The sequence below is a fragment of the Trachemys scripta genome, chromosome 1 (genome assembly GCF_013100865.1).
Source record: "Trachemys scripta elegans isolate TJP31775 chromosome 1, CAS_Tse_1.0, whole genome shotgun sequence".
Lineage (NCBI taxonomy): Eukaryota > Metazoa > Chordata > Testudines > Emydidae > Trachemys > Trachemys scripta.
In genome coordinates this window covers 274,838,757-274,853,835 of record NC_048298.1, presented here as the reverse complement: position 1 = coordinate 274,853,835, position 15,079 = coordinate 274,838,757, and the positions used below count along the sequence as shown (strand labels likewise).

Here is a 15,079-nt window from a genome sequence, read left to right as displayed (position 1 = left end):
TGGAGTTCCATTGGGCTAGGGTTCCATCCTAAACTTCTAGTCCTCGTGGTTGTGAGGAAAGCCTTCCAAATAGGAATCAATCCTATGCAGTGATGCCATTCTGTGTCTAAAGACAGCCTGAAACAATGACTCAGAGGCATGAACTCCCTGCTGCTAATTAACTGAATGGGATGTTGCCTCTACAGCCAGTTGATGACACTTTAGTGTAGTGTAAGCATTAACTATTGAACTGCCATCGCTTTAGTGGAGAAGGACCGGAGAGTGGGAGTATGGCCTACAGGAGGTGGGAACAAGGAGTTTCTGTAAGGAAAGGAATGTAAAGGGAAGAATAGAGGAGAAAGAAAGAAAAGGGAGCAAAAGAAAACATAGGATGGGAAGGGAAGAGAAACAAAGAGAAGAACTAGTGATAATTCTAAAGGAGAGCATATATTTCCCACTGATTGATGCTGAATGTAACAATACAATACAGAGCAAACAAGGAATAGTGAAGATAAAATGGATGCTTTTTATACATAAAGGCCACTTGTCTATGCAAATCTTCCATTGACATCACTGGGAGCTTCTCTTTGGATTCAGGGTTCTATCAAGTCCTAAATTTATACCCAATACACAAATTGCAATTAAAAATGGAAATTGACCCTCTATATAGAATGAGTATCTGCCTTTTTCTATGCAATGATGTAATGAATCAATCTGGCTAGATTAATAGATTTTAAGGGCAGACCAATTTTTCTACATCCTTTCTAAAATGTGGACACCAGAACTGGACAGAGTAGTCTAGTATCAATCTCACCAATGCCGTAGGCAGACAAAATCTCATCTCCCTATTCCTATTCTCCAATTTATACACCAAGGATAGTATTGGCCTTTTTTGCCACAGCATCACACCAATCAGACAGACACTCAAATGTCCAATGCCTCCACCTGCAACATCTGTAACTTCTGTACTGCACTAACTCTTGAAAACAGGCCTTACACTTTCCCCAGCTAGATTAGTACAGCAAGAAAAATAAAAATGGGCTTTAGGTTTTATTAGCATCATGGGCAGGGGAGAGGGGAGCAGCAAGGGGGGCACAGTGCTGGCAAATTGGCAGCCAACACTGACACTATGCTGTTCTTTATGAAGTTTTCTTCTGATGGACCCTACTGATACTGGATAAAGCAGCGGTAGCAGCTGAAGTGGTAGCCTGCCCCTTTACCACAGGTACAGGTGCTAAACCAGTAGAATCTGCACAGCCTGTGGGATTGCTTCTACAGGAGTGGCTGTGGTCAGTTTTTGCTCTTGTTATTCTCCCTTTCCATCATGTATGGCATTTTTTAGGGTAAGTTCTGTAACAGAAAGTTGCTTTACTTAGTGGGCTGGGGAGATGAGTATTTACTGAGATATAAAATAAACAGAGAGAAAAGTGTTAAGGATATGAAATTCACTTTGCTGTTGGACCAGTTTTTGTTTTATAGTAAAAATGAAAAATACATATTTAGTATATCTTCACACTACAGATGTTTTACCAGACAAGCACCATAGATAAGCCAAAAACCTCAAGACATGTGCTTTTTGGCAGACATTGAAGTAGTAGGTGCTCTCTCCCTCTAAAATACAAAAAATATAATTATACAGAGGAAATCTGGTGATAGCATGAAATATGGTAAATTATAGTATATTTATTATTTCAGAAATACACACCACTCTTTGAAAGAACTTATTTAAAATGCTTTCTTTTGAATGCCACACTAATATGAACAATACATTGATGTTAATATGAATCACTTCAGATAGCATGGTGTTCTATCTGAATTTTCAGGAACAATATACACTTCATTTTTACAAAGTATGGAAGTGGTTTTAGCCTAATATTTTTCTTATTTTCATTTATTTTAAAGAGTAATGAACTATATTAAAACTATGTAAATTTATTGCACAACACACTATATACAATAGATAGAACTAATTTACGTAAATACAAGTGTGTATATATATATATATATATATATTGCACTGTGACCTCATCCCAGATGTACGATTACTGCCATACAGTATGTCATCATATGTAATAAATCAGAAGCATCTATTTGCCTTGAACCTTTTTGCAAAGGCTCTTCAGCCTTGTAAGTCTAGTTACTTTACGGTTAAATATCCAGCACTCCACCTTGTGTTTGCTTCATTCGACCAAGCGGTGACAGCAACTATAGCTATATATTTTTATAATGGTGGAAAATGAGAGTTACTGTTAAACTCTCAGCATAACAGACAGCCTCACATAGGGTTTGAGGTAAAACCCATTTAGTCAATGGTTGTATTTCGCATGACATCAATGGTATTTTTATCAAGACCACACAATTTCTGGAAAAGGAAAATTAAAATAAGCTAACATTTTAGAAACCTAAAGAAATTTAAACAGGATTTAACATATAGAACATGGAGACTGTATTTTCAGAAATAACAGTGAAGCTGGCCCAATCAGTGAATCTGTCCTCAGAGTTAATGTTCTGTAGCTAGACTAATTGTTATAAGTTAACATATCTTGAGAGAAAATAATGCACATAACTGGGCTGCAGTCTCAGAGGTCACATATTTTACAGCTCACACCCATACTATCTCTAAGCCTCAGGTGGATGAAGCTTGCTCAACACAAGCGGTCAACTGAGTCTTTGCTGAGGGGCACCAGAATGCCATTCTGCTCAGCTCCAACTGCCCTTAACTTGTGTGACAGATTTAAAACTGTTCTGTAATAATTTATGAACACTGCATGTTGACGTCATTATAGGGACATGTACAGTATGAGTATTGATTTAGTTCAATATGGGGCTGTCTGGAAAAGCAAGCAGGAAGGGACAGAATGACTCAAGGTAAGCCACCCCTTGTTAAAGACTTAAAGATTGTTAAGAGACAATTCCTGACCTATTAGCTTTGACGATTCTACTTCCTCTTCAGCCAGTCTTCAAAACTGGTTTGAACCAGGACAGGTAAAACACAGAAGAACAAAGGGTACCCAACACCCAAAGGGGATGTCTGAAGAAGTTAAAGATGTCTAGGCTAAAATCTAGGAATGGCAAATATTTAGGTAAGATAGACATGCATGTAGACTGTTTTAAGACCCCTTTTCTCCAAGAGCTTTGACCCTACAGCTAAAATAAACAATATTTATATTTTCAAAAGGCTGTCTGATCACTGTTACATGAGGAGAGGGCAGCTATGTATCCCCGCTTCTGGATCCATAAAAATGGAGGTTGCAGCAGGAATGCACTGAATATGGCCTTCTCTGGCTAACACCATTCAATTTTAGAGCAGCACAAAGCCCTTGCAAGTCTCATCACTGAAGGAAGATTGCTGGGCCAGCAACCTTGAAACTTATGACTTCCCTTTTTCTTTTCCTGGGATTATAGTACCATAGAGAGAAAGAAAAAATCTGACAGAGAGATAACTATACTAGAAGTTAGAAGAGTTAATTCCAGTGTTGTTACATGAATTTGGTAAGATGAAAAGAGAAGAAAAAGAAGAGGGAGATCTGGAGCAAATAAGTATTTGACACCACTGTGAGTCTGGATCTGAGAGCTAATTAATATCATGGAATGTGAGGACTCTGAGGAGTCAGAGAATAAGGCAAGGGAAAAATATTTCCCTTCCTGTCCTTCAAGTACTCTCTGCCCTTTGTGGTCTAGACATATTGGGTCTTTCCGTACACTGGGCGAAATTCATCTCTGTGAAATGGGCCATCACAAAGCATATGCAAAGTGGGACTTAAGCATTGCATGGCTTTGTGCATGCTCTTTGTGTAGAGATAAATTTTGTGCATTATGCAGGGATGTCACACATGTGAATCAGCTCTGGTGTCAGCTCCCCAGGCATTATGGGCCAGATTCAGCTCTGGTATAAACTGATGAAACTCCATGGTAGCTAATGGAGCTGCACTTGCTTACACCAAGGTTCAGTTTTGACCACTATATGAAATGCTCTTACACAGATAATGAACCATACTGAACACATTGAGAGAATACAGTGAAGGACAACAAAAATGAAATACAAGGATTGGAAAGTAAATCATATGAAGATAGACTGAATGATCTAATAATGTCTAGAAAAGTGAAGACTCACAGAACATGATGAGTGTCTATAAATTCCTTTTTAGTAAAACTACAAATGAAGGAAAGGATTCATTCAGTATAGGAAGATGGTAGGACAAGGAACAGTGGCTTTAAGCAAAAAAAAAGGAAAATTGTGGGGCAGTTAATAAGAAAAAGGTCTTAACATTAAGATCAATTGGTTGGTGGAATAGACACCTTATGGGAAGGTGGTCCGGGTCCCACCATTGCAGATAGTGAAGAAAAGAGGAGATATAATTAGTGGGAAATGATGTAGCAAATATTCCTGAAAAATAGGCGAGAGATCTGACTAGATACCAGTGTGATGTGTTTTAGCCTTACCATTGGTATATGAAGACTATAGTATCATACATGCAGTTCAGTTGTCCTTAGCTGTCACAGTCTGTACATGCCTAAGAAGAGTAAAGCCAGAAGAGAGTCCTAAATTTGTAAAAAAAAAAACCATTATGAATATCAATGTCAAGTTGCTCACATTTTGACTAGTTCATCTGCTGATAGTTTCAAGCTTTAACCTTTAAGTGTTTTAGCATTTGATTGGATTGCTGCCAAGGCTTTAATTTTACATAAAGTTATTTTAACTCTCTTGCATAAATATATCTGTAAACACCAGCTGGACTCAGGTTAACCACAAATATAATTTTAAGAGGAACTTTTTTGAGCCTTGGTTTTTTACATTTGTAATGTCTCCAGTGAGTGGAAGGATGAAAGGATGTATAAAAATAATACTTTTAAAGAGTCACCATTAATTTTATTTTAATTTGAGTCCTAAGAATAATTCATTTATATGTCTTCATTATAGGCATCATATTTCAAGTAGGAGATTGAAACAAAGGGGAAGGAAACATGACTTCATTGAAACAATATTTTGGGTAAATTCTTGATTCCATTGAAGTTAATGGCCTAAATACCTGGAGATTAGTTCCCTATAAATACATACATTTGGAAAAAAAACAGTATTCAGTCGATTGACAAAATTAGATAGACACAAGACAGCGAGAGTGGAATCCTGTGATTTTCTGCCTTTCCATAGTAACAATCAAAATCAATTCATTCCTGAATACTTGTAATAAAGTTGATTTAAAAAAAATCCACAAAACAAAACAACCTTTGAATGTTGTTTCCTTCTAAGTGGCAAGGAAGGCTTATTTCCCCCTAAAAAATTTACATTGTTGATTACAGACAGGGGCACGATAGGACACAGTAACCAGATGTATATGAACCGTATACTAAGGCCTTTATCATGCAGCGATGAAGTAACATCTGATAATACAATCACTTGCTTTGTAATTGTGTTGTGTTAGTCTGAAAGGAAAGCTTATTTACAGGCTCCAGAGAGGCAGAGTCTGACACTAGCAGATAATAATGAACAGTACAATATTGCAATATAACAGGCCTAGCTAGGGTGATATGAGAAGAGAAAGCTTCTGGGACTTTCTGCAAACATGATAGATGAGCTCTGGGGTGCTTTCCTCTAAGCATGTGGTGCCACACTGCCTTCAAAGCAATATTTTGTTTAATACAGCTCTCACTATAAAATGTCCAAAAGGTAGCAAGAGCTACTTTGTCCTCTTCAAAAATATTACATTATATTCATATTTCAACCACAAGATCCTATTGCAAGACTTGGGGAAAAGCAGACACCAAAACCTGTACTTTACTAGGTATTAAATCAAATAATGCTTATTATAGGAACTATAATATTTTTCCTCACCCAACACTAGGGTTACCATCCGTCCGTATTTCCCCGGACATGTCCGGCTTTTGCGTCTCTAAATAGCCGTCCGGGAGGAATTGGTAACAAGGTTAAAATGTCAGGGTTTTTTTTCTCCCTCGCCTCCCTCCCTCCCTTCCATGCAGAGTGTGGCTGCTGATTGGGCGGCTAGGACGACTGACCCACTCCCATTGGCCTCCAGCAGCCAGAGCCCTCCCCTGCTCCCCCCTCCCTCTCTCTGTAGTCCTGTGTAACACACAAACCGACCCACGTGGAGCCAGAATGGTAAGAGGAGTCGGGGGGGGGGGGCAGTCAGGGAGCGGGGGAGTGTTGGATGGGTCCCCAGCCTCCACCTGCCATCCACCCCCTGCGCATCCCCCCCTCCGTGGGTCCCCCCTCCCTGTCTGCCTCTCCCTTGTCTGCGTGTACTGCCAAAGCCAGCAGCAACTGCTGTCTGCTGCCCCCGGGTCCTAGTGCCCCCATCCACTAATGGGAAGACAGGCTGCCCTTACCCTGCCCTTCCACCCTAGCCCTGAGCCTCTCCAACACCCCAAACCCCAGCCCTCATCCCCACACACCCTAATCCTCTGCTCTATCCCTGAGCCCCCTCCTGCATCATGAACCCCTCATCCCCAGACCCACAGCCCTCACCCCTGCATCCCCTCCTATCCCCGAACTCCCTCCCAATCCCCCTCCCCCTTCCCACACACCCTCTCCTGCCCTCAAACTTCCTCCCAAAGCCTGCACCCCCTCCCTTTGCACCGCCTCTCATCCCCAAACTCCATCCCAGAGCCTGTACCCCTCACCCCCTCCTGCACACCCACCCCCTGCCCCAGCCTGGAGCCTGCACCCAGCACCCAAACTCTATCCCAGAACCTGCACCCCTCCTGCACCCTAATCCCCAGCCCGGGACCTGCACCCCAGACCTCCAACCCCCCCTCCCAGAGCCTTAGGCAGGTGGGGTGGGGGGTTCTGGGCACCACCAAAATTTCTACAACCGTGCCACCCATGCGAGTGGATAAGGGTCAGGGCAGTCAGGGGACAGGTAGGGTCCTGGGGGGGGCAGTTAGGGTAGGGGGTTCTCAGCAGGGGGCAGTCAGGGGACAAGAAGCAGGGGGGTTGGGGTTCTGAGGGGAGCAGTCAGGGGGTGGGAAGTGGGAGGGAGTGGATGGGGCGGGGCTTCCCCCCCCCCAGTGTCCTCTTTTTTGTTTGTGGAAATATGGTAACCCTACCCAACACACAGTGGTGTCATCTATATCTTCCTCATATCCCCCACCCAACACTTTTGTTTCTGAGGCTCTTGCTGTAGTGATCCTTGCCAGATCTCCCAAAACCAAAGGGTAAAATTCACCTCCATTTAGAGACTCCTTTTAGAATGAAGTGCATGTGCATTCCTTAAATCTCACTTATGCCCTCAAAATCAGGCATATTACATGCAGTCCAGGTACTTAGTTACAGCCATATGGCTATTGCTCAGTATATCAGATGAGGTATTCATTATGATCTATCACTGTTAAGCACATTTTAGAAATGCAACAAAATGTAGGTTGATATAAATACATCATAACTGGATGTCACTGTACATTGGATGTATATAAAAAGCATGCCTGCAAATAAGATATTAGCAATTTATTGTGAGCCACATCTCTTTCCTTTAAAAAACAACAACATTTTAGCAAAAAAACACACTATTTAAAAACATTTTTGCATCCAACTCACAGAACTAATGTATTCCAACTTTTATAAATACAAATTAGTGCTTTAGTTGACACCTTAATGCTCAACAGGAGGTCACGAAAAACATTTATAAGTGGAGTATATGCCCTGAAGTTGAGATATAAAATGGGACTATTGACATTTCACTATAAAGGAGCAGCACACAATCCATCTGCTTTAATGCAAAACAGAAACCAAGCTGTATAATTATGCCATCAAAAAAATATCAACAGAATGTTAGGATTGCATGTTAAACACTCAAAAATGAGGAAATGACAAATTTAAGGTTGCACTCACAGTCTTAACCCCACCTGTTTGTGCATATTCTGTAATAGTCTTTAATTACATGATCAAATACTATGATCTGAATAATACAATACAATATACAATTTTTTTAAAGCTTTGGCATCAGAGTGTAGCATATTGTAATATTTGCTTTCTATTCCTTTCTACTTAGACTAATTTTATTTTCATAGGGGTTCTAAACACCTTGATTTCTTAGGGTTAGATTTACAAGGGGGACTTAGGTAGTGCAATGCAGAGCTCGTTGGTTGGGGTACTCACCTCCGTGGTGGGAGACCTGGGTTTAAGTCTCTGCTCAAAATCAGGCAGAGTGGGGATTTGAAGAAGTAGGCTGGCCACACATGCATCTCCAAATACCAGACATTCTAATACATCTAGGAAGGTGGAGGCCCACCACCGCTGGCATGATCTCATATGCAATGTGCATGTGAGGTCATGCTGCATAGGGACGCCATTTTCAAGAGCACATCACCCTTCCCCGGTGAAGATGCGGCAGTGCGCTCTTCACAATTTCATTCCGCCCCCCCATCCAATAATGGACCAAACCATGCCTCTTTGGATAGGGCACACAATTTAGACTGTACATCTTAAAATGAGACAAATGGCCTGCTTCTGAAGAAGGGACTGGTCCAACTACTGAGCTATTGTCTAAGAAGAGGTAGAGGCATGCAGACAAGATAGGCAGGGGAATGCCTAGTTTCTGAATCCGGGCAAGGCTTAGGTATGAGTTGTACAGCATCAGGGCTTAGACAGCATTGAATATGTCCACTGCCAGAAATGTAGGTGGTCCTTGTCCCATTCACTGTGCACAGTACAAAATACACAATTAATAAAGAAAGAGTTTCTTCAGAGACTGCCCTTGTTCTCTGCATGTTTACTTCATTTTTAACTATGGAGATAAGTTAGCCATGCTTGCATGTGCACCACAGCCTAGTTTTGCTGTGATTAAAAAAAACCATATATACCAATTCTAACAAACGTGTGAAGCATACTTTTAAATGCTCATTCAGTTAAATCAAAAGCGATTTAAACCACAACATGCAAAGGCATTTCTGTTTCTCTGCTAAAATTAAAATGCCTACCCCCGTCATCAGTGCTGTTTCAATTTTAATTTAAACAACAGGTTCACAGATCTTATTTTATAGTGGGGAAAGCATACTTTTTCAAAACTCCTTAAATTCCAAAACAGCTGAGCTCAAATTCTGCAGAGATAAACAAAACAAAGCAAAAACGCCTTCAGACACAGACCAAGTGTAGAACTTTTCTGGCCCAAAAGTGACAGTTTCAGAGATTAGTACATAATAGAAATCAGGGGGTTAGAATGGAAATGCTTATATAATCTTAACACTAGTATTTACTAACTCTCCTTTTATAACAATTTTAGACTAAATACGCAACAGTGTATTGATTATTTACACTCAATATACACTGAAAGGAATGCTTTGGAAGATAACTGTCATACAAAAATAAAAATAAGCCACCGTATATTTTTATTAGCACATTTATTAAATAAAAATTTGCAATTTTATCAACTAAATTAACACAGATTAACCTGAAATCGCAATCATTTTAAATGCCAATTTAAATATAAGCATTAACTACAAGTTTAATTTATTAATATATGGGCAATTTTATGGTTTTTTGAATTTGTATTTAATTATACAGCAATAGGTCAATTTATCTTGTTTTTCATAAGTTTGCATAACAATTACATGTAATTAAGAAAGAATAAAATGGACACTCACTTTTCCAGAGTAGCTGTGTGGTTCCCAAGTGGATAAATTAGTAGAGGAAAACCAAGTGTTTTATTTCATTATAGAAATCTGGTTGGAGCTGAGGAGAAGAGGGTATCACTGCTATTACAACTATTGAGCAATGGCTGAACTAATAGCATGTGATTGTGCTCTCACACTGATGTAAATCAGGACTAATTCTGTTGAAATCAGAATACAACCAGTGCACTCAAAAGTAGAAGGATGGTCTAGTTGTTAGGGAAATAGCCTAAGATTTTCGTGGCCTGGACTCAATAACCTGCTCTGCTAGATACATACTGTGTGACCTTCCTTTTGATCAAGAAACTTAGTACCTCTGTGCCTCAGTTTCCTTTCTGTAAATGGGGATAATAGCAATTCCCTACCTTAGACTGCTGTTGTGAGGATAAATAAATTAAAAAACTGTGATGTACTCAGATACCAGGGGCAGCTCTAGGCACCAGCAAAGCAAGCACATGCTTGGGGCAGCCCATTTGTAGGGGCGGCAGGGATCCAGCATGGGAGCCGAGAACCATCAAGGGGCCCTGGGAGCTGTAGTTCCTTGGTTAGCTCCCTTCCTATAGAGCCAGCCCTGGAGCAGGGAAAGAACTACATTTCCCAGCATTCCCTTGGCCACTACCAACAGGAAAAAGGGGGAGGGAAGGAGGTAGCTGAGACCTCATGCTGCAGCCTGCTGTGAATGGAGAGCTGCGCTGTGAGTAGGGATACCATATTTTAACATTAAAAAAATAGGACACTCCACAGGGAGGGAGGGTAGCCCCACCCTGCCACCATCCACTCCCTCCGACTGCCCCCCACAGAAACCCCAACCCATCCAACCCGCCTGCTCCCTGTGCCCTGATCACCTCTTCCCGGGACCCCTGTCCCTAACTGCCCCCCGGAACCCCACCCCCTAACTAAGCCCCGTGGTCCTTGTCCCCTGATTGTCCCCTAGGACCTCACCCCCTACCTGTCCCCTGACCAACCCCTGGAACTCCCATCCCTATCCAACTGCTGCCTGTCCCCTGACTGCCCCCCCCGCAAATCCCTGACCCATCTAACCCCCAACCCATCTAACCTCCCCTTCTCCCTGCCCTCTGTCCCTTGACTGCTCCCCCCAGAACTCCCTACCCCTTCTCCAACCTCCCAGCCCCCTTACCGTGCCACTCAGACCAGTGTGTCTGGCTTCGCGCAGTGCCAGACATGCTGCTGCATACATGCTGCCGTGCTCCCCTGCGGAGTCACAGCCCCCCACCTCCTCCCGCACCTGCCTTCTAGATTTGAACACCTCAAAATTCAGGAGTGCTCAAGCTCAGTTTGGGCAGCTGTTACTTCATTTCTCCCAAATCAAATATACTGATCCACTGTAACTTGCTGTAGGAAAAGTAGGATAAAATTGAACAAGAAATGTTTCCCAGTGGTTATTAGGACTGGAATTGCTATTTTCAACAGCCATTGCCTTTTTTTGTTTGTTTGTTTAAAAGGAAAACGGTGATATTGCATTGGCAAATTCCCCATAGAAAGAAAGAGTGGAACAAAAGAATAATAAAGGCACCTCAACTTTTCCTCATTTATGTAAGACAGTCTTATAATATGCATCCAGATATCCTCCAATCACACAAGCTGAAGATTGTTCCACTTTACTACAGTTCTGTAACCATATGGGAACCAATCCTGTCTGATCTGTGCACACCTAAAATTCCTGCTGAATGACCTGCCATGGGAGCGAGTTACCAGTGACCCAGGGCTGCAGTGGAAGGAGGGTGCAGGTGGGGAGGGGAGAGAGCCCAGGGCTGGGGCGGCAGGAGCAGTGTGTGTGGGGGGCAATGGTGAGGAGGAATGAGGGAGCCCAGAGCTGGGGCGGCAGGGGGTGTGGGTGGGGGGGGGAGAGCCCAGGGCTCGGGCAGCATGGGGGGTGCGGCGAGGAGCCCAGGGCTGGGTCGGGGGGCAGCCAAATTTTTTTTTGCTTGGGGCGGCAAAAAACCTAGGTAGATACAAGGGTGATAAGGGGCATATAAATACCTAAGATAGAAAATAAGATGATTTGTTTAATCATGAGTTAGGATACAGACTTTCTCTTTCCTAATGTAGGTGTATACATTACACAAACACACACACACACACACTCACACTCTTTATATGTATACACACTCATGTAAAAATAAGCCTGGGGTTAGGAAGAAATTTGTCTTGGTGGGCGGGTCACTATGTAATTGTTCTCTATGTTTTTATTTTGCACCTTCTTATAAATTTCAAGGTATTAGGCACTACCAGAGGCAGGATAGTGGACAAGATGGATCACTGGTCTTATGGATTTTGGCAGTTCCTACCTATCCCCACTGATATTGTCATGAGTTTGTAAAGATATTAAATACGATCAGTCAAATGTTACTCAACATGAGCTTTTTTCCCCCTTAGGAATCTGGATGATGAGTTCAGCTGGCAGCTGCCACACTGATTGGCTTAGATCAGACACATGTGATTAAGACTGCTACTGTGCTAAGTGTTTCAGTTGATTGCTACACACTCCTTAGTGGTAACCTGGGAACAATGGATGAGAGGTGCATAAAATTCATTGTTTTCCCCCAGAAGAGGGGTTTCCTATCTCTTTTTTAACCCAACTCCACCACACACAATCCTGAATCCTCTAGTCACAACCACCATCTTTCTGGCCAAAAACAATTTGACTGGTCAGCAGCGATTTTTAAATTAGCCAGAGATTTTACTGAAAAAACAGGATGCCTGCTCTACATTTAGGGGTTTATCCAAAGCCTGCTGAAGTTGATGAAAAGAATCCCATTCTTCAATTGACTTCAGAGGCCATCAGATTAGTCCTTTAGACCGAGTGCATTTCCCCCACAGCAATCTCTGCCCCAGTTATTCCAGGAGCAAAAGGCAGGAAATGTGAATCAAAAGCTAGGTTTATTACATGACAATTTAGTTGTTTTAAACTTTATATTAATTGACCATGAAAAAGAAAGCAGGGTACTGAAGGACTGGAAGGAAACTGTATTCCTATGAAGTAAAAGGGGTAACTGGGGATTTAAATATTGATTGTGGTGAGCTAGGAAGAGGGAGAGAGGAAAATGTATTAATTAAGAAAGAATGCAACATTTTAATATGAGGGGACAGAAACAGGAAAACTTTTTATAAATCAGTTTCAATAACTACTGTATGTAGAAGTTAAGATGATGATGTGACATTGACCCAGGAAGGGAAAGAGCTAAATGCATTGGTAGTATTCTGTGAAAATATCAGCTTCTTTATTCAGAGGTAACAGCCATTTTGTGGAATAATAAAAGTAGTTATTAAGCACTGTCTGCCAGGTGCTATACAAGACAGATACCATGAGAGTCTCTGTCCAGGAAAGCATATAATGTAGAAGACATGCATGGAAAGACAAGATGGGCTGGAAGACCCAGAGGAAGAAGTCAATTTAGATTAGTTTCACCCCTTACTCATATTCAGTATGAAAGGAACCATACATTCTGATTATCCAAGAACCTCCACCTGCAGTACAATATCTATCAGAATTTTAAAAAGTAATATATAGTGATACTGAATGCCTTTGTCACGGATAGACAGAGCAGCTCATTCTTGCTGTATCCTGTATCCCACAGTTTTTGTCAAAAAGATTAAAAAGACACTAGTAACTTCGGATGAGCTTTCATGACCCTGGAGGAATAAACAAGAAAGCAAAGTGCTACATTCATAACCTTTACATCCCTGAATTTACGCATCACTGAAATTTACTTTGCCAGAGAAGGAATTAGAACTAGAAACAGCCTTTTAGAAATGGGGTATAGAAATCCATTAAGCCTCTATTGGATTCCTTGGTGTTTCAGGGAGCCTCAACAACTTTGCTTTTTTTTCATTTCCGCCTCAGACAATTACAAGCTCAATGATGTTTAGAAAAAAAACTAGTGAACTGAAAATGAGGATCACAAAAGAACAATTCAAAGAAAATATTTAAGGTAATGTAATTAAAAATAGAATTAATATATACAAAACAATGTCTTTATCTTAAGGCTCATCAAGTTCAGAATCTACTGCCAAAAGGGAAGCTTCATCTCACTTGGTGGGTTGGCTGAGGTTTTAATTCCACGCTTCAAGAAAGCAAATGAGTATTTAACAATTTGATTTCGGCAACCAGTTTCAAAAAGTGGTAATTAAAAACCTCCTCCTGTCATTCATGTATAAGAAGGGAGCTCTGAAGTTCCCAATTTACCTTCTTTCTAAGGGAAACAATCTTTTCAATCTCTCTTCATTTGAGAGTTTACCCATGTTTCCTAAGCCTTCTTGTTGCTCTGAACTTTAAACAAATAAAAAAAAATGTTTTTGACATACAATAAAAATGTGCTTTTCTTTGAAAATAGTTAAAATAAAATGAGTCAAATTCATCTCTGGAGCTAAACTGGGGATGGACTTGGCCAGCGTTCTACCTCACTTGGCTCTACCTCCTTCCTAGTGTCATTCAGATAAATGTTTCAAGTAAATGAGTGGTAGGACATTGCTATATGTCATTGCATTAACAGATTTCAGCCTCAAGGGCTATCAATCCAGCAACTTCAGTAAGCACCTAATTCAGTTAAAACTTTTCTTTTCATTTTTTCAATGAATGCCTAAAATATTCAGTGATTGATAAATAGTATAGCATAAAGAAATATAAATATTAACTAGTGATACGCTAATCTCTAATGGTGGGAAGTCAGGTTCAATTAAGCATTCAGGTTCATCTGCTTATTCAAACCGTATCCATACTATCAATACTTACACTATTTGAACCTCTTGAGTTCCATATGTCCAGGAACATGCACAGGAATTTAAATTTGAATACTTTTGGAGGGGCACATTAAACACACACAAATGAAAGGTTTGCGTAACCACCCCCCATTTCTTGGGACGCCTCTGGCGGGGCGCCCCGCTGGAGCTCCCCTGGCAGCGACTCTCTCTGAGTCCCTGCAGCCCAGACAGGGAGGAAGCAGCAGGGTGGCTGGCTGCCAGATGAGCCCCTCCTCCCCCTATAGCTGCAACCTGCTGCTTCTCCTTCCCTGCTGCTGGAGTTCCAGCACTACTGCCTGCTTTGCAGATGCCCGCTGAGCAGAGGTGAAAGTAAGCCGGTACGCCCTGGTACGGCATACTGGCAAGAGCCGGTTTGCCATACCGGGGCGGCCCGGCTTCCCCAGGGGGCAATTTAAAGGGCCTGGGACTCCTAGCAGGGGCTGTAGCCCCAAGCCCTTTACATTGCCACCAGAGTCCCACTGCTGGAGCCCTGGGGTAGGGCTGCGGGGCTCTGGGGGCTATTTAAAAAGTCCGGGGCTCCCACTGCTTCTACCGTCCTGGCCCTTTAAATAGCCGCCAGAGCCCCACCGCCACTACTCCGGGGCTCCAGTGGCTATTTACAGGGCCGGGGTGGTAGAAGCAGGGGAGTCCCGGGCCTATTAAATAGCCCCCAGAGCCCAGGGGTAGCGGGGGCGGGAGGGGGGCTCCAGGGGCT

The 15,079-nt window shown here is 42.0% G+C and overlaps 1 protein-coding gene across 5 annotated transcripts in view; it reads right to left on the bottom strand.

Annotated features, from left to right (window-relative positions):
• The window catches only part of PCDH9 (protocadherin 9), an 886,411-nt gene that overhangs the window by 111,887 nt on the left and 759,445 nt on the right, over nt 1-15,079 (bottom strand). Inside the window, exon 5 of one of the 5 annotated variants that reach the window (XM_034758378.1) lies at nt 4,423-4,521. The exons of the other annotated variants lie outside the window; for them this stretch is intronic. Coding sequence (XP_034614269.1) covers nt 4,460-4,521 — 62 coding nt within the window. The 3' untranslated portion in view covers nt 4,423-4,459. The remainder of the gene's footprint in view (nt 1-4,422; nt 4,522-15,079) is intronic. 5 annotated transcript variants of the gene reach the window in all.